The sequence below is a fragment of the Geotrypetes seraphini genome, chromosome 12, assembly GCF_902459505.1.
Source record: "Geotrypetes seraphini chromosome 12, aGeoSer1.1, whole genome shotgun sequence".
Classification (NCBI taxonomy): Eukaryota; Metazoa; Chordata; class Amphibia; order Gymnophiona; family Dermophiidae; genus Geotrypetes; species Geotrypetes seraphini.
The window spans coordinates 61093332-61117401 of NC_047095.1; the positions used below are offsets into that span (position 1 = coordinate 61093332).

Here is a 24070-nt window from a genome sequence, read left to right on the forward strand (position 1 = left end):
TTCTGAAGTGCACGCCATCAGGCCTTCACTCATCAGCGAGAACATGCATTTCTTAGCACTTGTTGCCTAAAATATTATCAGACAAAGGGAAGCACATGATTTAAGTTACCTTTCATGAGCATAATTAAGAATTAATAAGCCTGTATCACTGACTGCTGCTCAGAATTTCCACTGTTTTGCCTTTTGTGACCTGTGTTATTAAAAGTCCATTATTTTTACAGACTTTATTAAATTGGATCTTATTAAAGCGTTCTATATTTGCATTTGGTCTTTCATAATTCATTATTATTATGACATTTACTTTTTACCATCAGATCTGAAAACATATCATAAGCTACCCTTTTCTCTTGAAAGAAATGCTAATTTCAAACAGTCCTTTAATGGAAGAGAAAAGCTTTATCAGTTTTTTCATTTATTCAAGATCGTGTGAAGAATACTAATGCTAGACTTTAGTATGCTAAGATTGAAGCACTTTTTTGGTCAAAAGCTTAGAAATACAGTTTTGGGAGTTTTCTTTTTTTTTTGTTGGGTGGGGGAGGAGGGAGGGTTTGAAATTTCTCCCGCATTTTAACTTCGTGTGTTAGACTGAGCATCCCAATTTCTCTTTAAAAAAATAGCCTTTTTTGTACCAATGAAAATGTTGTTGTTTTTTTTTAAATATTCTTTCTTATGTAATAATTTCTAGTTTTGTAATATGAATTTACACTAGAGTATTTACAGGAATTTGTTATACCGCCCTTCAAGTTAATATTGGGAAGGTTTATAAACCAAAGTGAAAGGGCTCCTTTTACGAAGCCGCGTTAGCGGCTTTATCGCACGCACCTTTTTTAGCGCGTGCTAACCCCCGCGCTAGCCGAAAAACTACCACCTGCTCAAGAGGAGGCGGTAGTGGCTAGCGCGGCTGGCAAATTAGCACACGCTATTACGTGTGTTAAACCGCTAACGCGGTTTCATAAAAGGAGCCCAAAGTATATAGCAAACTGCTCATGTTTGTAAGTTTCTTACCTGTCCAGATATTCTATTGCTCTTGTCACGTTTTTGCCTGCAGTTTGTTTCTTTTTGATAAAGAACAAAAAATTATTTCAAGTAAAAATGAAAATGCCAGACCTTATGTTTCCCAAGGCATCATTTTATTTAAATACTCATTGCCTATTGAAGGACCAATTATTCATGGTCATTTTATAAAGTGACTTGTGCTGTGCAAAAAAATCTATTTTTTTTTTTTTAATAAATATTTTTTATTCTTTTTTTAAATTCTTACATTAAGTGAAATACATGTAATACATTCAATTATGAAAAAACACTTGAAATTATTATTAAATGTTCTTACAATGTGAATTAAATAAACCCTTTATCAGAATTTTATATCATATTAATATTACAATAGTTTTCCCTCCCTACCCCTTCTATATGTTCTATACATCTGTTATTATATCTGATCAGTAGAATAATTTGTCAATGGTCCCCATATTTTATTAAATTTTTTAATATAACCTTGTTGTAATGCCAATACTTTTTCCATTTTATATATATGACAAATTGAATTCCACCAAAAAGTGTAATTCAATTTAGTGTAATCCTTCCAGTTCTGAGTAATTTGCTGTATGGCGACCCCTGTTAAAATTAATAAAAGTTTATTATTATTAGCTGAAATCGGACTTTGTGTTCTCATTGCTGTTCCAAATATAAAAGTGCATAAAGTTGATAAAGTGCTCAACATAAGAAAGCACTAATCATACTCGCCTGACCCCAACCGTTTCAGTTTTCGTCGAGGGCTGTGCTTTCATAAACTATTGCACATAAATTTTTGCAAAAATGCTCGTATACGCTTCGCAAATGGCACCCGCACAACAAAATAGTCACTTTATAAAATGCCATGAATAATTGGCCCTTCAGTAGGCAATGAGCATTTAAATAAAATGATGCCTTGGGAAACATAAGGTCTGGCATTTTCATTTTTACTTGAAATAATTTTTTGTTCTCTATTTACTAGATTCTGTTCTTTTTGAAACATTTTTTGTTTTCTTCCTTTTTGTGGTCTTTTTCATAAAGCCAGAAGTTCAGAAGAACCAAAGAGGCACACATCCTCACAAGCCGTGAAGGAGCATAATCAAAACAAACGTCTAAGTCCGTTTGAGCTAGTCACCCAAACTCGACAGCATCCAAAGTCCATTCTCGAAAAATTCATCCCAAAAATTTTTTTTTTTTTTTTTTTAAATTATCTACTTTTAAGTCCAACCATTTGATCGTCTATCTTTATACAGTACTCCCCCGATATTTGCGGGGGTTCCGTCCTAGGAACCCCCGCGAATGTTGAAAAACTGCGAATATGGTTTTTAGCAGGGGAGACAGGAGAGGGCAGCTGGAGCGCCGGCGAGTGAAGGAAATCACTCACGGAATGCTCCGACCACCTCTTCCTGTACTAAAGTCGGGCCTCACCAATCAGGAGCTGCTTTGACACGCAGCTCCTGATTGGTGAGACCTGACTTTAATACAAGGAGAGGCAGTCGGAGCATATTGCGAGTGATTTCCTTCACTCACCGGCGCTCCGGCTGCCCTCTCCTGCCTGGTCATTCGCAGTCGGAAAATACTGCGAATGACCGGGACTGCAAATCGCGGACCGCAAATTCACGGGGGAGTACTGTACTACATTCTCGTCCAAAAAATCACCCAAGTCCCAAATGTCTAGAACAAGACCTTTTGGGTATGGAAGGGGCCAGCAAAGTGATGGACTGGCCACCTGGAAATGGCAACAGAGTAGTGGGGCACTTCACAGGACACTGCTGTGAACTTCACAAAAAGGGTGCCACATAAACATCTTACCACAACTCCCTTGCAGGTCATAGTGAGCCCCCCAAACCTACTATATCAACCTGTCTACAATCCCAATAACCCTTATGGCTACAGGTGCCACCTATATGGCTGTAGAGTAGAGTTTTGGGGGTTTTTGGTGGACTCACATTTTTCACCATAAATGTAGTTGTTAGAGTGGCTTATGGACCTGGGTCTTCCTCTCTATGGTTCACTAGCCCATTCCCTAGACTACTTAAGTCACCTCTGTGCAGCTCTAGTAGGCTTTGATGTTCTGGAGGCAGGTATGTACATTTTGATTCCGATTTTTATGGTGGTGTGAGGGGGTCAGTGATCACTGGAGGAGTGTGTGGGGGTCTGTACTTTGTATCTGCAGTGGTTATATGGTCACTTTGAATACCTTCTGGGCACATAGACCTGTTTTTAGATCATCTAAGTCATAATGTACAAGTTCCATCCAGGCAGCCTTGTAAAACTTTCGATTATCCTTGCAGTATGACTAAATCTAGGTCGGCCCACATCCCGCCCTCACCACTCCTTCAAAACCACCCATTTCAGTTCTGGACACACAGTGGGAATCAGAGTTTCAAGATTATTAGGTGTTTATGTACTGCCAATCAAGGTTATCTAAATGGTTTTACAATCAGGTACTCAAGCATTTTCCCTAAAAAGTCTTGGATACGTCTAAAAACCTGTTTCAGTTATCGGCACTTGGACGACCTGTCTTTTAGGTCGTCCCAGTGCCAATCTGGGTGGGTTTTTAGACGTATTTCTGTTTCGATTATGAGCCCCATAAGCTATAAGACATATTGTAGTAGTGAAATGGACTTTGATCAAAATGGGATGTGCATGCTCAAAACCAAATTCATTGATATATGTATAAAGGGTAATTCTGTAACTTGTACCACCTAACGTTATAGAATAATTGAACTTCCATAGTCGGAGGTGCCAATAATTGACAGTTACCCGCTTAAGTGTTTGGCGCTCTTCTATAATGTACGTGCCAGTCACTTTGGGGTCAGATTCTTTAAATGATGCCTAAATTGGCAGCGGTCTATAAAACCAGCGCTAGCTATGTGTCAATCATGCTTAGGCGCTGTTTAAAGAATCGCAGCTAACGGCACTTACCACAGAACTTAGGCATCTGCAATGTAGGCCAGGGTTTTAATTTGCTACATGTCAGACACCTAAGTTCTTTTGGGAATCTCATCTGACCGTGCTAAGGTCACCTCTGCCCCAAACCATGCCTATTTTGACCTTAGGCACCAGTCAACGCCTCCCTCCTTAGACCTGATTACTATGCCTACCGTTTTGAATGCGTTTTTAATCAATTTTTAACAATGCAATTACCGTGCCAATTAAAACTAATTAAAGCAATTAAGTTAGGCAGTGACACAGCGCCTACAACCTATGCACTGTTTCTAGACTCGGGCTTTTGGTGTGTAATTGAAGCAGATGTGGCACCAAGTGATACACACAACTTATAGAACGTCAGTTGTATGTATTGCATGGCGCCCTTAGGAGTGCCAGCTTTACACTCATAAGTGGGCATTACTCAGTTTTGGTGATGGTATTGTTTAATAGCTTGGGCGTACCTCTCTGTAGCACCTACATCTTTCCACCAAGTTATAGTTTTGCTGTCGTAATACATAAAGTTAAAGCATCACTCTTCATGGCCATGTTCATGAATATGAACCAAAAATGTGGTTTAACTCTGAAAGTGAAAACATAGTCCATGTCGGGTCTTGTTTCTGGTTCCACCTTACAAAAATATGTATGACGGCCTACTGGCCACGCAGGCAGCGAAACCTGACCACCAACTATCCAATCTACTGATCACGACACCGGACTACAAAACTTTCAGAAAAGAAATAAAAACCCTACTATTCAAGAAATCCATTAAGACAAACTAACTCCACAGGAAGCATTTCAATTCCCCCAAAGTAACCCGCTCAACTGTGTAACTCTCTTGTGAAAATGTCGAGATAACCTCTTATGTAATCCACCTTGAACCGCAATGTATTGGCGGAATAAAAGTCACTAATGTAATGTAATGTGTACCCCATTAAAGTAATCTCAGTTTGACAGCACGGTCTTCTCTGCTTGGTTTTTGCTTACCCAGTTACATCGAGTACATTTCTTGAAGCCATGGAGGAAAAAACGGTCAATGTGAAGTCAAAAGGCTCAATGGCCCGGAAAGCTTTTGTGAAAAATATGCTTCAAAATGTTGACACTTCCTGGGGTGAAAAAGGGCCTTGAAGTGGCCTGAAGGCCAAAAATTGACCGAAATTAACCAAACTCAGAGTACTAAAAAACAATAGAAATGAAGAAAAATAAGAAAAAAAATAACGTGAAAACACAAAAAAAACTTCAAAGTTTGACACGCTGAGGAGAGACCGAAGAAGGTACAGATTCTTGGATCTGCGGAAAGAACTATTGGTTCCGCTTGCTGACGTTGGGCAGGAAAGTGCCTACACACATATGGTCTGAGCACTGCCTCAAGATTTAAAGTGACAGTGCGCTTGGCAGTGTCTGTACCGGATTCCATGGACGACATCACCCACAGTGAAACTCCAGTTGTTTATCCATTTTCACCAATGCTTTTTAATTTTTGCGCTTTTGTTAAATAATCTGATAGCAGCCTAGTGATCACCCTTCAATGTTATGATTTTTGTTTTAGTCATATCTTCATGTACGTTCTTTAATAATTCAAATTCTGGGCTTCGCTGTATCAAGGATTTGGAAATAGAAATTTCCATTTAGGTGTTGAAGCTTAAGAATGCATTTGCTGAATGTTTTTATTGTCATTTCATTGATAAATAAATGTCTCAGACTTGCAGGCACTGTATAAAAAAAATGTAAAAAAATACAAATCAAAAGTATTCTCAGGCAGCAAAAAAGAAAGAAAGAAACGGAACACATTTTAAATGCATATTCCTTTGTATTTGTAGGTTTCTAACGATGTGCACTAGACACTTTGGCAGCGTCGTTGCCCAAACCATTAGGACGCAGAAGACAGACCAGTTTCCTCTTTTTCTTATTGTGATGGGAAAGCGGTCATCCAATGAGGTTCTGAACGTAATACAAGGTATGCTTCATTGTGGCGTGGTGGTGTGTCTTTTCCGCAAATAACAATTTTGTGCAGTCAAACACAATGGAAAATAAATGTCTATAAACTTGCTATGCTCTTGTCCTGCCCAGCCCATGCCCCCTTGCCACTTGCATGCACTTGTGTTAGTGTAGAGGTTCTCAACCCAGGCATCAAGGCGCACCTAGATCAGGGGTCTCAAAGTCCCTCCTTGAGGGCCACAATCCAGTCGGGTTTTCAGGATTTCCCCAATGAATATGCATTGAAAGCAGTGCAGGCACATAGATCTCATGCATATTCATTGGGGAAAGCCTGAAAACCCGACTGGATTGCGTCCCTCAAGGAGGGACTTTGAGATCCCTAACCTAGATGATCGGGCTTTCAGGATACCCATAATGAAAATACATGAGATACATTTGCATACATGGCGGTAGGACTTCCAAATCTATCCCATGCATATTCAATGTGGGTATTCTGAAAACCTGACTGGCTAGGTGGGACCCGAGGACTAAGTTGAGAACCCCTGGATTAGAGCTTTCTACAATGCACATCTAAAATGTGGTTACGGCTTATAAAATGAGGACTTGTGTGTAAATTGTTCTCTTCCGCCCTTTTTCTCTCTCATTAGTATTGAAAAGTTCCGGTGTCTCTTGGCTGGATAAGAGCAGTGGTCTGAGCAGCATTTAAACATGAGAACTGTGTGAAGACACTATTAGTAGTTCCTGAAGGGAATAGGGGGCAGGAATCCAGCCATTTCAAAGCAGAAATCATAAATGATTTTCACAGCAGATGTATACTGGCTTTGTGGGGAATCATAATATGTGAGAACCTACCGCAGACTAGGGATGTACACTTGCTTCAAATTAATATTGGTTTTCTGCATGTCTCAACCTCTCTGCACCCATGTATTGCTTATGTGCATAAGATAAGATTTGATTTTATCTGAATAATTTTATGCAGGTAAGTAATACTTCACATATTCAAAGTAACGAAATAAAATTAAGGCAGCAGGAAGATTAACCATGTTGTGTGTTAGTGATTAATCGCGATTAATATGTAAGATATTTTTAAAGAAAATACAACAAACACAAATACATAAAAAAAAGCCCAGAATTCAAGCATAAACCATTTGTTTATCTGTAGTTTCCTCTCTTATCTCTCATCTACTGCCTAGTCCCCCATTTTCTTTCTTTGTACTCACCCACTCAGCTCTATCCTTGTTTCTCCTTTCTCTACCTTCAGGCCAGTGAGTCCCTTTTTTCTTTTCCTCACTCACCCCTCATTCAGTTTCCCCCTTCTCGTCCTCAGTCCCCTCAATGGATTTCTCTTTTCCCTCCCTACATCCTCCTGAAGTTCAGCACCTCTATCCCTCCTCCTCTCAATGCAGCACTTCTTGTCCTCCATGGCCCATTCAGAGTCCCACGCTTATTTCTTCCTCCATTCCTCCCATGCAGCACCTCTCTCCCTTCTTGCTCATCCTCCCCTTGATGCAGCGCTTCTCTCCCTCTCCTTGCCCCCTTCAAAGTAATAACTTGCTCCTTCCTTGCACCAAGTCCTAAATTTTCTCCCTCATTGCCCCACTCAGTGTAGCAGCTCTCTCCATCCAGTGTCCGCCCTCTTTCTCTGCCTTTTCCTTCCATCCAGTGTCTGCCTTCTTTCTATGCCCTTCCCTTCCATGCTGCATCTGTCCTTGGTACACCACTGCCCTATCCCATAGTCTGGCATTTCTAATTCATTCCCTTCCATCATTCCCTCCCTTCTTCCCCCCCCCATCCATGGTCTGGCATCTCTCTCCTCTGCTTTCCTTCCTTCTTTCCCACCAAACCCTACTCCATCCCACCCCATGGTCTAGCATCTCTGTCTCCTTCTCTTCCCTTCCATCCATCTCTCTCCCCCTCCCTGGTTTGGCATCTCTCTCCTTTCCTCTGATTCCCTCCCTCCCCCATTGGCTGGCATCTCTCTGTCCTCTCTTTTCCTTTCCTAATCTTCATTCTTCCTTCCTTCCTTACTTGCTCCCAATTTGGAGGCTTTCTCCTTGACCCCTCCCTCCCTCAACCCAATTGGATGGGCACTCTCTCTCTTCTCTTCTCCAGGCTGCCGCTTGCAATCTTCAGGCAGTCAGCAGTATCCGACACTGCCTTTGGGGGCCCCAGAAGCTTTCCCTCTACTTCAGCTTCCTGCCCTGCAGAGGGAAAGCTTTCGGGACCACTGAAGGCAGCGTGTTAAGCTGACTGACACTGCTGGCGGCCTGAAGATTGCAGCATGGAGAAGGTGCTAGAGCACCCCTGCAGAGAAGGTAATCAACATTAGTCACGATTAATTTTAGTAATCGGTCTTAAAGATTTAGCACATTCATCGCTTTATTAATGCGCTAAATCTGCAGCCCTAAATAAAATTAAACAAAACAAAAACATTTTTCCTCAATGAGTACTCCTTAGCTGAGGACTGTTGTGATGATCAGATTCTAGAGAGAGGCAGGCAAAGGAATAGACATGGGGAAAGTTTGTGGGCTGTGAGGATTTTGCTCTTTGAATCTTATGAATACCCTTTCCCCAACACTGTTCAACTCTGCATATGCCGTAATTCATCCTCCTGTGTAGAATGCCCCAACACTAGCTTAAACCTCTTGCTCTAATGTATCTGGTTGCTGTTAGTTGCTCATATTTAATCTTCAATTATTAGGGCTAGATTCACTAAGCAAACTGATCGTGTACCGATTGGTTTGCGACCCAATTTTACTCCGGCCCGATTCACTTACCTCTCTGCCAACCATCCTCCGATCCGCGCATGCAAATGAGGGGAACGGCATGCAAAGTAGGCAGGAATGCAATTCACTAATCAAAACCCTGCAACACCGACTGGGCTTTCCGATCACAAACAAGCGACTGTTGAGGACCAGTCGCTCAAGCCCTTTCCGACTGCCCTGCCTTCTGCCGCCCTGCTCTTTGCCCTGCTTCTCTGCTATAAGCCCCGATCTCCTGCTCGCCCCGAATCTCCTGCCGCCCCAACTCGCCCCGAATCTTCCCGCCTGCCCCCCCCAACTCGCTCCGAATCTTCCTGCCTGCCGCCCCAACTCACGCCGAATCATTCCTGCCTTTCCCGCAGTGCAAGCCCGTGGTTTTAACCCGCGGGTTTAAAGCGGGTTAAAACCACGGGCTGGCAAAAAAGTTTTAAAACCAGTTTAAAAAAAAAAAAATGGCCGCTGCTCTTAAGCATGCGCAGACCATCTACAGATTGCTAGAGAGCGATCCCAACAGTCGGATGGGGGCGTGATTCCGATCACCCTCATTTGCACTAGGGCGATTCATGAATCAGCCCCCCGGACACGGATCGGATCCCTTTGTGAATCTAGCCCTTAGTTGTAACTTTACAAGTCTGTAAATGTTGGCCACCTCCCTCATCAGTATCAACAGAAGCTATCTGCTACCATCCACCCATAGGCCTGGAGGAAGAAACAAACTCTTTTCAACACTCTCATATTCCACTGAGTATTTTATTCCAGAAGCTTTCGTCCTCCTTAGCTTGTTCCACACCTATTGCTCTACTTCTAAGCTCCAACATTCACCATAGTTCATCCGTTCTGCAGGTAAAGAACATATAAGAACATAAGAAGCGCCATCTCCGGAACAGACCCTAGGTCCATCAAGTCCGTCGATCCGCACACGCGGAGGCCCCACCAGGTGTACCCTGGCATAGTTTTGGTCCCCATATCGCTCCAAGCTTCTCATAAAGAGAAGTGCATCTAGCCTACCCCTACCCATGTCACTTCATGCCACTCATAAGCTCCTAAATGCACAGTTTCTCATTTAGGACCTAATTCTATATATGTCGCTTAAAAACAAATCTGTGCTTACTGCTATTCTGTAAACCACAGTTTATTGACTAGGCATGGTGCGAATCTGCCCAACTAGCGTTTAGGCCCAGTGAAAACCAGGCACAAATCCTGCAACTAAACTGTGCGCAGATTGGGCATAACTTTTAGGAATGCCACGACCTGCCCATGTCCCATTTTGAATTCTGCACAGTAGAATTTACACGCACCACTTTCTAGAATATACGGATAAATCTGTACGCGTAAATTCTAATTAGTGCCAGTATATAGAATATAGTTTAGGGTAATTTACAAATTATGATGAGCTCCTCCTCTCTTCCTTGTAACTCCAGTTTTCTAGGAACTGTGGCCTCAGATAATCTTCATCTCAATAATTTCCTCTTTCTTAGCATTACCAGATGTCTGAGGAAACCCGGACATGTCCTCTTTTTAGAGAATTGTCTGGATGCCCAGAGGGATTTCCAAAACCTGGTAGCTTGTCCAGGTTTTGGAAGTCCCCGTGCTCAGGAAGACAGGAAGTTCAGCTGGGGCGAAGCTGGTGCTGAAGGAGGTGGGACTAGGGGTCCTTTTTTTTCTTTTTTAAGAGGAAATCTGACAACCCTACCCCTGTATCGCTATATCAGGCTGTTGAGAGGAAGTCCCATCCGCTTTTCTCTCAGGACTTTCTCCCACAAGGCCTCTCTTTTCTCATAATTCCCTAGGGGAGCCCTTCTTGCCCCTAGGAATGTAGGGAAATGTAGTTCTGCTACTTGTTCATCTTTTCTCCTGAGGGTTATAATTAGCTTTTTCTGCTTTCCTTTCCAAGGCCTAGACCTGGTTGGTGGTGTTTTTCATCAAGGCAGAAGCTTAGCGATATAAACAAAACATACAATAAATGAACTTTGAAAGTAAACATTTAGGCTTAAAAAAAACCTCTCCCATGATGATTCTATGGTCATCTTTTTCATATAATGCAGTTATTTACTTATGGTTATTTCTAAAGCACCATGAGGTATATGCACTACACATAAGAGAAGTCCCTGTTCAATGCGGCTTATTATCTAATTGGTGATCGGAACTTAAAAGCATCCTTAAAATGGTGAGTTTTTAAATTAGATTTGAATGTCTAGAGAAAGAAGCGTGATAACCTTAGCCCAGGAAGATTGTTCTGGGCAAGGGGCATAGCAAGGTGGGAAACACAAGTCCATAATTTCTTTCTGTTTTATATATTCCTGTTTATTTTCCTCTTTGGGTTTGTTTATTTGTTTTTTTCGGTATAATACTCATAGGACTTTTTCTTGTTAAATATCAGATCTGTGCAAGCGTGAAAAAGGCTCATTTTCTTGCTTTCTTTTCTGGACCTGACACTTTCCTTCTGCTCTTTGGGGCTTGGAGGCTGCAATCTGGCACCATGAGCCTTTATTCATGCGTCAGGGGATTTGTTTCCCAATTTTATATTGCTTTCTAAGTCATCAGCTCGCTATTGCAGTGATAGCCCCCACTCGCTCTTGAACCCCACTGTTACGGACTCTATAGCTGGTCCCCTCCAGGGACGACGAACACTTCCTTCACTGCATCGCAAACCCTGCCTGACCCAGAGAACAGAAGTCCTGAGGCGGGAATTAAGCCCAGATTCTTTAACTTGACAGTACACAACAGTGTCACTGATTGCAAGTTGATCCTGCCGAATGTTTACTAATGGACTACATAATTTGAAACTACATAAGTGCATATAGTACTTAAAATGCAACTAGTAGATAGACTGATTTTGGTCAAAAGAGTTGCCATACTGGGTCAGAGCAAAGGTCCATCAAGCCCAATACAAGCGGTCCCCGGACAAAGAACGAGCTACGTTTTTAAAGCTGTTCTTAAGTCGGATTTGTATGTAACTCAGGACTAGTAGATTTTAAGATTCTTGCTGCTTCCCTCTGCTCCCAGCTGACAAAAGGGCCAACGGTCCCTACCAGTGTTCCCTCAAGCCCAGTATCCTGTTTCCAACGGTGACTAACCCAAGTCACAAGTGCCTGGCAAGATGCCAAGGAGTAGCAACATTCCAGAGCTCATATTGTGATGTCATAATGCCTCATTCCATCAATACCTAAGAGCCAACCTCAGCAGTGATGTCACAATGGCTTGATTATTCCTATACATTCAGTCCCTGGGTTAAGAACAAGTTATGTTTTTAAAACTGTTCTTAAGTCAGATTTGTATGTAACTCAGATTTTAAGATTCTTGCTGCTTCCCTCAGCTTCCAGATGACAAAAGGGCCAAATGTCCCTACCAGTGTTTCCTCTAAGGTACAGCATGCAGAACCACACACTGATCTTAATGTGGCCATGCATCATTCCTGAAACTGCTACAGAAGTATAGGAGTCTATGCCACTGGAAATATTGCTTAGTGAAATCAAAGGAAGCCAAAACCGCGTTCTTAAGTATGAGTCGTACTTAAGTCAGGCGTCTGTAACTTGGGGGACTGCCTGTATCTTATTTCCAACAGTGGCCAATCTCATAGCACTTCACCTTGAATGTTTACCAAGGAATTGATAGAGCCACAATCATTTTGTAACAATGTCACTGCTTTTTAAGATTGGAGTTCATGACCTCAATAGCCCTCCACAACGCATCCATGTTAACAATAGCGGGCTTTACCATCATCTCTCCAAATTGCATATTCTCTTCCCTGGTGGAAGAAATCTTTCCAGTTTCCATGCAAAGTGCCGATGGCCGGGCTCCAGCAGGTTCCACCGCTACTGTCAGCTTCTCTCCCGCTGCTCCTCCAGGGCTAGGCACTATACTTTCCTCTTGGGAAGACTGTGCCACCTCTGAATCTGCAGGGCTTCTCCTTCCGGGTTGGAGAGGAGCCTGCTCCGATCCGGGCTCAGTGAGACCCGTTCAGAACTAAGGTTTGCCATTTAAACCGAGTTCCCTCCCAAAGCCGAGGTTGCCTCCCTGGCTTGGCACGTTGGTACTCCCACGATGGGAGTTTGAACCAACCACATTGGGTTCTGGCCGCTGGAGGACCAGGCTGGGTGCTTCCCTTTCACTTCCCCATAAACTGAATATCGCGAGAAAAGCAGCAGCAAGAAAAAGGAACACTCAGGTAAGCTTCGGAGTGTGTTCAAATTCCGATCAGGAGAGGAGCTCCATGCTCGCGTCCATCCTCAATGCCATCTTGGGTCCTTGTTGATCTAGACCAGGGGTCCCCACACTTTTTTGGCTTGCGAGATACTTTAAAATGACCAAGTCAAAATGATCTACCAACAATAAAATTTTAATTTATTTTTTTTTTAATTCTTTATTAATTTTCAAAACTACAACAGTACAATACAACCAATGCAACTCATAGTAATACAATAAAAGCACATTCATCTTTCTCATGTTCATAATCATCCTTCCCCCCCACCCACCCAAACATCCTTCCCCCCACCCACCCAATTATCATTCTGTATAACACAAACATATATTATCATAAATATCCTATCTATTCTGAATAATGATATCTTCACACCCATCCCAATTATAAATAGTGGTACCTTGGATTACGAGCATAATCCATTCCAGGAGCATGCTCGTAATCCAAAATGCTTGTTTATCAAAGCGAGTTTCCCCATAGGAAATAATGGAAACTTGCTTTGATACATTCCCACCCCCCAAGGCCAGCAGCGCTGCTCTATCCCCCCCCCCCCCCACGAAAACCAGCATTGCTCCCCCCCGAAGGCACCCCCTGCGATCCGGCACCCTCCCCCCCCCCCGCAATCCGGCACCCTCCCCCCAAGATCTGTGAACTCGCAGGCCTTGAGCATGCGCAGATGCTCAAGGCCCAGCAAGAAGAGGAGGCCGATCTTCAAGCACCGGCACCAAAGCACAGGACATGCCGGTGCCCAGATGACAGTAAGTAGTGGCAGGGGGGTGCCCAATCGTGGTGGGGGGTGCCCGTTCACGGGGGGAGGGTGCTGGATCGTGGGGGGGAGGGTGCCGGATCACGGGGGGGGGGGGGCGCTCATAAATCTAGCCATGCTCAGTTTCCGAGGCGCCAATTTTGCGAATGTTTTGCTCGTCTTGCAAAACACTCGCAAACTGGTGCACTCGTAAACCGAGGTACCACTGTATTCAAAAATTAATTTATGACATAAAGAATCCCTCTCTCCCCCCCCCCCCCCGCCCTGGATATGTACCATAATAAAGAACAAACTGATTCACAGTCAACAAACAATTACAATGAGGTAACATAAGATGCCAGTGAGCCCCATATTAATTTAAATATATTACCATGTCCTAAATTTTCAGCATTTATTCTTTCAAATCTATAACTAGAGCAAAGACTTGCCCACCAGAACGAAAAATTTAAATGATCACATTTCTTTCAATTTCAGGTGATCATCTGGATGGCTATCCCAGTCATTATAAGGAAAAGATGACCTCTATATTGATCTAAAGGGCGTTTAACTGTACTTTATTGATTGTGTTTGGACTCCTGATGAAGGCTTTTGCCGAAACAGTGTCAGTGTTGAGTCCTGCTTCTACTTAATAAAGAACTTGTTTACTGCATCTCATTTCCATGCCTTGTTTGTTCCCACTTTGACCAATAAGCAAAGACCCTAATTCCTTCCCCTGGGGTACAATAGGGAGGCTGAACACTGCCTCAGCAGCATCCTCGGCCCCAGCTAACTGAAGAATAGAAGACATGACTAACAATCAGAACTTACCACGTAAACAGCACTGTCACCAAGCCACTGGGCTGGCCCGACCATTTGTTCCATTAGTAGACCAGTTTACCATTTTCCAGAGATAAATTATCATGAACAGCAAAGATATTTATTAAAATATTTAACACATGTGAAGGATAAAATTGAAGATCAAAATCTGAACTCTAACGCATTGTGCTAAGCTTGAAAAGCAAAATGTCACCATTAACCGACATCCTTTTCAGGACACTTAGATACAGGGAATAATTATTACTTTTAAATATGTTAATACAAACAGGTAAAATAATGACTTAATTAGCACATATAGGTATGGTTAAATCATGAGCATTCATTTAAGCTCATTAGGGGGTTTTTATTTGAAACGTAAAACTTTTCAATGAGAAGACAAATTAAAAATATTCTAATTAGGCATCAGTATTCTAATGTGAAATTTTTCTAACACTAGTTATTAATTCCTTCCTGATTAATTCTAGACTGACTTTCAATTTTTTAATAACTTTGCTAATATGAAGATGGGCAATCTTTGCTGTGTTGCTAGGTAACACGACAGTGGATGAACTAATGATGAGACTGATGGCAGCAATGGAGATTTTCACTGCCCAACAGCAGGAAGACATAAAAGATGAGGTAAGTGTAGACGGTGATCTCACATATCTTGAGAAGGTTCATGAAAATATAAGTTTTTCTGTGACAGTTCCAAGATTTATTGTCAAGATCTCTAAATTAGTCATTCCGTGGTGAATCTATCAGGGGTGAAAATTGTAGTAGGGTTCCATGTCTGCACCCTCTATATTTTTTAACTGGACATCACATAAGTTGTAAAGATATTGTCAAAATTGGTAGCACAGGAATGGCTGTGTATGTAGTTGTGATGCAGTAACATAGTAAATGACAGCAGATAAAGACGGTCCATCCAGTCTTCCCATAAGTTATACTCATCAAAAAATACATGATTAAATTGTCTCTTCTTTGATATTTCTGGGCCGTAGACTGTAAAGTCTGGTATTGTCCTAGGTTCCAAATGCTGAAGTTGCCATCCAAGCTCACTCCAGCCTATCCAACCATCCCGTTGTTTGCAGAACATCTACTGTAAAGTCTGGCCAGTAACATCCTCTGTTCCATATTAGTGGAATTCACATTGATGTCCATCCTACACCGAATCACCATACATGGAACACAGACAGTACAGGTCTGTTCAATACCGGCCTTAGTTAAATGGATGTAGAAATTGAGCCAACACAGTAGATAATAACAGAAAAAGGATCAGTTGCCACACAGTCATGCCACCAACATTAAAGCCTAGCTGCCAGCCATAGAGGGTAATCTGCAATAGAGTAGACACCCCTGATGGTGTGTATAACATGAGAAAGAACTTAGTGAAGCTTGAGAATGGTCTGAAATTTGGCAGCTAAAATTTAATGCTATGAAATGTGAGAGGGCTCTTCAAATTTGGGCTGCAAAAACCTGAGGGAATGGTACAGTTTAGGGGGTGAAGAACTTTTGTGCATGAAAGAGGAGCGGGACTTGGGTGTGATAGTATATGATGATCTTAAGATGGCCAAACAGGTTGAAAAGGTGCCGGCGAAAGCTAGAAGGATTCTAGGGTGCAGAGAGAGAGAGGAAAGGCCAGTAGGAAAAAGGAGGTACTGATGCCCCTGTATAAGACTCTGGTGTATATTGTGTACAATTCTGGAGACTGCACCTTCAAAAAGATATAAACAGGATAGAGTCGGTCCAGAGGAAAACTACTAAAATGGTCAGTGGTCTTCCTCATAAAGATCTCAATCTGTATACTTTGGAGGAAAGGCGGGACAGGGGAGATATGATAGAGACGTTTACAAACCTATGTGGCATAAATGCACATGAATCAAGTCTCTTTCATTTGAAAAGAAGCTCCAGAATAAGAGGGCATAGGATGAAATGAAGAGGTGATAGATTCAGGTGATAGATAGAATCTAAGGAAATACTTTTTTACAGAAAGGGTGGTAGATACCTGGAATAGTCTCCTAGTAGATGGTGGAGACAAAGATAGTGTCTGACTTCAATAAAGCATGGGACAGACACGTGGGATCTTTTAGAGAGAGGAGATAGTGGATGCTGCGGATGGACAGATTGGATGGGCCATTTGGCCTTTATCTGCCATTATGTTTCTATGTAATGGCTTCTAAGATATTGCTCCTTATCTGGCTAGTCTGTAGAAGCTACTTATCACCTTACATAAATGAGAATGCAAGATCTGCTGTTTAAGTCAAACTTAGCATCCCATGTCTTCTTATATCTAAAAGCTATCTAAATTGTCTAAATTATCTAAATTGTCACCAATACCAGCTTAGCCTGCCTGACCAACCCATATACCATCCGTATTATTCTCATTCTTATTTCCAAGTTGTAGCCTCCTAATATCTTAATGTACAAACCAAGTTATCCTTATAGACTGATGTCTACCATTCTTCTTCCATCTCTTTCACAACCAAGTATCCTTTATGTTTATGTGAGGCTATCTTGATGTCATCTGCAAATTTAATCACCTCACTTGTAGTTCCAGTTTCTAGATAATTTATAAATAAGTTTAATAGCATCGGTCCTAGTATAGATTCCTGCAGCACACCTCTATTTACCCTCCTCTACTAAGAAAAATGGCCATTTAACCCTACCCTCTGTTTTCTGTCCAATAACCAATTCTTAATCCACAATTGAACATTGCCTCCTATCCCATGGCTCTTTAACATATTCAGGAGCCTCTTATGAGAAACTTTGTCAAAAGCTTTCTGGAAATGTAGATACACTACATCAACCAGCTCGCCTTTATCCACATGTTTATTCACACCTTCGAAGAAGTCAAGCAAATTGGTGAGGCAAGATTTCCCTTGCCTGAGCCCATGCTGACTCTGTCTCATTAAATCATGTTTGTCTACATCAATGTCCTGCAAACTTTCTCAAGCCGCAGCACACTAAAAGTAGTGGTCATGGCTTGAGGCACCTGGAAGTGCGCGGATATCGCTGTGATGACATCACATGCATGCGTGACATCATTATGTGGGTGTGTGAAGGCCCTCCAGGCGGGCCCTGAGATGCCAGTAGGGGGGGTGCCAGAAGGGAAGAGGGCCAGAGAGAAGGATACCTGCTGGCGCCCACTGCTTGCCTACAGGACGTGCCTCTTACTGCGAGAGGTATGTTCTGTAGGCAGTCAGCTGGTGCCAGCGCCTCTCCTCCCCAGTGTGTTGCGGCACACCTGAAATCTCAGGAGGCACGTTAGTGTGCCTTGGCACACATTTTGAGATACACTGGTCTACATGTCCCACAATTTTTTTTAAATTGTTTCTACCATGTTCCACAATTTTTTTAAAATTGTTTCCACCAAGTTCCACAATTTTTTTTAAATTGTTTCCACCAAGTTCCACAATTTTTTTTAAATTGTTTCCACCATGTTCCACAAATTTTTTTAATTGTTTCCACCATGTTCCACAATTTTTTTTAAATTGTTTCCACCAAGTTCCACAATTTTTTTTAAATTGTTTCCACCATGTTCCACAAATTTTTTTAATTGTTTCCACCATGTTCCACAATTTTTTTACATTGTTTCCACCATGTTCCACAATTTTTAAAAATTGTTTCCACCATGTTCCACAATTTTTAAAAATTGTTTCCACCATGTTCCACAATTTTTAAAAATTGTTTCCACCATGTTCCACAATTTTTAAAAATTGTTTCCACCATGTTCCACAATTTTTAAAAATTGTTTCTACCATGTTCCACAATTTTTTTAAAATTGTTTCCACCATGTTCCACAATTTTTTTAAAATTGTTTCCACCATGTTCCACAATTTTTTTAAATTGTTTCCACCATTTTGCCCGGCACTGAAGTCAGGCTTACTGGTCTGTAATTCCCCAGATCTCCCCTGGAACCCTTTTGAAAAATCGGCATTAACACTGGCCACCCTCCAATCTTCAAGTACTACAGACTATTCATCCCTCATAAGAAATGAATTCCGATGTATGTCCTTAGTAATATACTGTACAGAATGAAGAGCTAACAGCAGGGGAAAAAAGCAACAGCTTTTCTACTTGAACCGAGCATCCCAAATTTATTTCAGACACAAGCAATTGAATTTCCATTATATCCACAATCAATATGCATGACATCAGTTTTCAAGCACTGAAGAGAGACTCAGTATATGCATTTCGTCTCATGTATATTCATTTTGGCCAACCTGAACATCCAGCTGGCTGTGGAGTCCCCAGAGCAGTCTGGAAAGTCCTCTTCTTTGACCTCTTGTGCTAAATTAATAAAAGGAGTGACCAGAAGATATAGCCATTTTGTACATATTTAAAACTGCTGATCGCTAGCAGCAGCTGACATATATTTTCTCTGGCCAAATATAATTGGTACAGGATAGTTTAAAGTTTTTAAAGGCAATTTTACTCTGCTAATTATTAAAGACCCAAGAAAGATGTTTATTTGTTACTCTTTATAAACTGACAGTGACATTTTGAAGTAATGAAGTACTTACATAGGAATTTGCAATAATAGGTGTGTTACCACTGAAGATTATCATCCCCTTGATTGACAAACTGAAAACATTCTTAAGTCTTATATTTTATTAGTACTGATTATGTTATATGGTAATGTGAGTTCACATTAATTACATGCATTTTTTCCCCCTTCATTTTTTTTCTTAATTTGTTTTCTCCTCATTGTTCATTGGCAGAGAAATAGACTTTAATACCTTTTAATTCTTGGTAGAGTTTAAGACGAGGGTTACAGGAAACCAGCAAAGCAATATAATTGAATTCTTGATTGCATTAAATGCTTGATGGGTCTGTGCTATAAAGGGTTTAAATTAATAAAAGTATTTTCCTAAAAAATTAGTTTAAGTGAAACTTGAAGGGAACATGGATAAGCTCAGAAAGCGTGCATGAGAATAATGCATACTACTTTGACTAACGTGATATTGTGCCACGTATCTTCCTTGGGAACCAGTACATGAAGTCCAATTGGCAAAGGCTCCTGATTCAGTTCAGCTCTGAGACTGCCGTTGAGACAGAAGGATGACCTCGTCTCCACCCCCAACTCCTTCCACAATCCCTTTCCCCCATTCCTCTAGTTGTTCACCGCTGTGACCAACGAGAATTTCAACATGCTCCTCGCAACCTCGTCGGCTCTCCCTCTGATGTCACCTCCTTTGTGCGGCACCTAGAAGTGGCATCAGCGAAAGAGATGACGCAGATGCAAGGAGTTGATGATGCTTCTAATGGTGACTAACTAAAGATACGGGGGGAAGGGAAGAGGGCAGAGAGGAGGAGGGATGCCGGCACCCCTACCAACATGGCACCTGGGGCCAATGTCCCCCCTCCCCCCCCAACACTCCTTACTGTGCCACTGGGCAGACCTTAGGAAATTGGAAAACTAAACTCCAAATGGCAGATTAATTTTAATGTGGACAGATGCAAAGTGATGCACATTGGGAAGAATAATCCAATCATAGTTATCAGATGCTAGGATGAGTGAAATCTTCTGCCCAAAGTACAGCAGCAGCCCAAAAAGTAAACAAGATGCTTGGAATTATTTTAAAAGGGATGGTTAACAAAACTAAGAATATTATAATGCCTCTGTATCGCTCCATGTTAAGACCTTACCTTGAGTATTATGTTCAGTTCTGGTCTCCTTATCTCAAGAAAGATATAGCGGCACTAGAAAAGGTTCAAAGAAGAGCGACCTAAGTTGATAAAGGGGATGGAACTCCTCTCGTATGAGGAAAGACTAAAATGGTTAGGGCTCTTCAGCTTGGAAAAGAGAAGGCTGAGGGGAGATATGATTGAAGTCTACAAAATCCTGAGTGGAGTAGAATGTGTACAAGTGGATCAATTTTTCACTCCATCAAAAATGACAAAGACTAGGGGACACTCGATGTAGTTACAGGGAAATACTTTTAAAACCAATAGGAGGACATTTTTTTTCACTCAGAGAATAGTTAAGCTCTGGAACACATTTCCCGAGGTGGTGGTAAGAGCGAATAAAGTAGCTGGTTTTAAGAAAGGAAAAGTCCATAGTCTGTTATTAAGACAGACATGGGGGATCAGTAGCATGGAATGTCGCTACTACAGTGGTACCTTAGAATCCGAACGCTCCAGAACTCGAGAACTTGGAATCCAAATTTTTTTAAAATTAAATTTTGCCCCGGAATCCGAATGCTGCTTTGGAATCTGAATGTATGGGAACTGCAAGCATTGCTCAGCCCAAAGCTTCCCCTCTGACGCAGCTTCGTGTTTCTGCCTGGGAAGGAAGCTGTGGGCTAAGCACCACTTGCGGTTGCCGTTCTTGCTGCTTATGCCGTTGGGGGGCCCGATCTTGCAGTCTATGCCAAGGGGCCCTGATCTTGTTGTTTCTGCCAGGGGGACACGATCTTGCTTTCTCTGCCAGGGGGATCTGATCTTGCAGTCTCGTGCCGGTGTGTTTATTGTTAAATTTATTGTAAAATCTTAGTTTGTGGGACCAAGGAATGGGTTAATCTAGTTTCTATTATTTTCAATGGGAGAAATTGTCTCGGAACTCGAACATTTTGGAACTCAAACGGGGTTCTGAAACAGATTAAGTTCAGATTCCAATGTATCACTGTATTTGGGATTTGGCCAGGTACTAGTTACCTGGATTGGCCACCATGAAAGCGGACTACTGGACTAGATGGACCCTTGATCTGTCACAGTAAGGCTATTCTTATGTTCTTACAAGTATTTCTCATTCACAATAAAGTAATGTGGTAAATGGTGGCAGATAAAGTAAAATGGTCCATCTAGTTTCTCCAGTAAGATGGCCATATCCCTTGTTTCACAAGCTGTCCCCTGACTAACTACAAAGGGAGCAGTGGAACATGTGTTTTAATAGATTTTAACTTATTTGTATTGTAGGTTATACTTTATTATTATTGAGCTTAATGTTGATGCAGTGAGAGATTTAGAAATTGTGTATGAAGATTATGGAGATGTTATTCCAATAATACTTGGGTGCGGTCATTATGGCGCAATGAACACAATATATAAACAATGGCAACAGAGTGTTTCTGTTCTTAAATCTAAAAAAAATATTCTTGCCATGACAGCATATGCTTTGGAAGCAGATTCTGAATTTTTAGGTTAACAAAAATAAAGCTTGGAGGGGCATAATCAAAAAAAAAAAAAGTGTAAGTCCCCTTTTCACCTAAATCAGTAGACGCTGAAATTGGTAGCAGGGAAATGTCCATTCTCAAAAAAACCATCCAAATTGAGATTTTTTTTTGAGAATGGCCTACCTGCACGTTCAGCAGTCTACTGGCCTAGACTGCCACTACGTCTATCCGTACACCACATTTCCGACCAAAAAGTCGCCCAAGTCCCAAACGCCAAAACCCAGTCCTTCGTCTAAAAGCAGGATTCTGTAACTGGTGTCTGTCAAAAAACAAAGCCGATTACAGAATCCTGTAACTGCCCCCCCCCCCCCCACCGCAATGTTCGCGGCAGGAGAGATTGTGGGCCTTCCAGCTGGACCATGGACCCGTCCGGCCGCCCAATGCTAAAAAATGTAAAGTGATGCACCTGGGTAAAAGAAATCTGTGCAGGACTTACACGTTAAATGGTGAGACCTTAGCTAGGACCACGGAAGAACGGGATTTAGGAGTAATCATTAGTGATGACATGAAAACTGCCAATCAAGTGGAAAAGGCTTCCTCCAAGGCAAGGCAAATGATGGGTTGTATCTGTAGAGGTTTTATCAGCAGGATGCCAGAGGTCATAATGCCACTGTACAGGTCCATGGTGAGACCTCATTTGGAATATTGTGTTCAATTCTGGAGACCACATTACCGGAAAGATGTGCTGAGAATTGAGGCAGTTCAGCGGATGGCCACCAGGATGGTCTCGGGGCTCAAGGATCTTCCGTATGAAGTAAGGCTGAATAAATTGCAGCTGTACTCACTTGAAGAACGAAGAGAGAGAGGGGACATGATTGAGACATTTAAATATATCACGGGTCGTATCAAGGTGGAAGAGGATATCTTCCGTCTTATGGGACCTTCGTTCACCAGAGGGCATCCGCTGAAAATCAGGGGAGGGAAATTTCATGGTGACTCCAGAAAGTATTTCTCCACCGAGAGGGTGGTCGATCATTGAAATGAACTCCCACGGCAGGTGATTGGGGCCAACAGCGTGGCAGATTTCAAAAATAAATGGGATATTCATGTGGGATCTCTAATGATGTAAAGGCAGGGAGTGGTGAGCAAAATCAAGGAGAAGGGTCACTAGAGTGGGCAGACTTGATGGGCTTTGGCCCTTTTCTGCCGTCATTTTTATATGTTTCTATGTTTCTAACTAAAAGGTTAGTGTGGGGGGGTCCTGGAGTAGTGGGAGGTTGTCGGGTTAGTGTGGGGGCTGTTTGGGAGGGTTGCGGAGGGTGGGGGGACGTCTTCAGCAGGAGGGCTTGGGCTCCCTCCTGCTGGTATTCAAGAGGGGGGGGGTTTGGGGGTTCGCCTTCCAGCAGGAGAGCTTAGGATCCCTCCTGCCGGTATTGTTGGGGAGGGGGGTTCGGGGGTTTGCTTTCCGGTAGGAGAGCTTGGGATCCCTCCTGCCGGTATCGGGGGGAGGGGGGTTTGCCTTCTGGCAGAAGGACTTGAGATCCCTCCTGCCGGTATTGTTGGAAGGGGGGTGGGTTCAGGGTTTCGCCTTCTGGCTGGAAGGCCCAGGCTCCCTCCTGCTGGTATTCAGGTTTGTTGGGGGCGGGAGAGATTGGGCATCTCTTCTGCCATGATCATTGCGGTGGGGTGTGGGCAGGTTGCCGGGGCTGCTGAGTTGATCGTGGCAGCCGCGATCAGCTCTGCGACCCCTATTCAAAACTTGTACCTGTTTTGACTTGGTCTAAGTCAAAACGTACAAGTACCGACTGGGCCATCTCCCTAGACTTTTGGTTATACTTGCAGTCGGCCCACCTCCCGCCCTTTCCCCTCTTTTAAAAACGCCTCTTTTCACGCTAGGCATTCAGAGGCAGGGTAAATAAAGGCCTAAGCTGGTTTTAGATATGTCTAAAACCAGCTTTGATTATCGGTACCTGGACGATCTGTCTTTTTGATCGTCCAAGTACCGATTTAGGCCACTTTTGAACATTGGGGTTTTTTTTTTTTTTTAATTATTATGATCCCTTTAGTGTGCTAATTAATTGATTCTATAGAAGGTTCCTGTATTAATTGAACTTTTTAACTTGAATCTTGACATGTTTTGTTGCCAAATCCTGGTTGACATCAAGGCGACTGTTATCACGGATCAGTTTTTCACATATTGATTGTTATGTCTTGTTCTTTTTTCGGAAAAAAGAAAAGGGCTTTGATATTAGTTAAAAGGTCTTTGGGCTCTAGCAAATACACTTTTAGCTCTAGGTGGATATGTGGAGATTTAGAGGTACTGCATATATCCTACCTATGTTAATTGAATATTTGGTGGAATTATAGGCTGAGTTTTAAAGCATGAATGGAGCAGTAGGACCCACCTTTGGGACTGCAGGAATGACCTTAAGTAGGGTTACCAGATGTCTGGATTTCCCTGGACATGCCCTCTTTTTGAGGACTCTATCTGAAGTCTGGGTGGATTTTCAATTTAACAACTTTTGTCCGGGGAAACCTAGTAAATCTACAG

At 42.3% G+C, this 24070-nt stretch overlaps 1 protein-coding gene across 1 annotated transcript in view; it reads left to right on the plus strand.

The window, feature by feature from the left end:
- FAF1 (Fas associated factor 1) overlaps window positions 1-24070 on the plus strand; it is a 559433-nt gene that overhangs the window by 434621 nt on the left and 100742 nt on the right. Inside the window, exons 14-15 of the mRNA XM_033916532.1 lie at window positions 5763-5899; window positions 14955-15043. Coding sequence (XP_033772423.1) covers window positions 5763-5899; window positions 14955-15043 — 226 coding nt within the window. The remainder of the gene's footprint in view (window positions 1-5762; window positions 5900-14954; window positions 15044-24070) is intronic.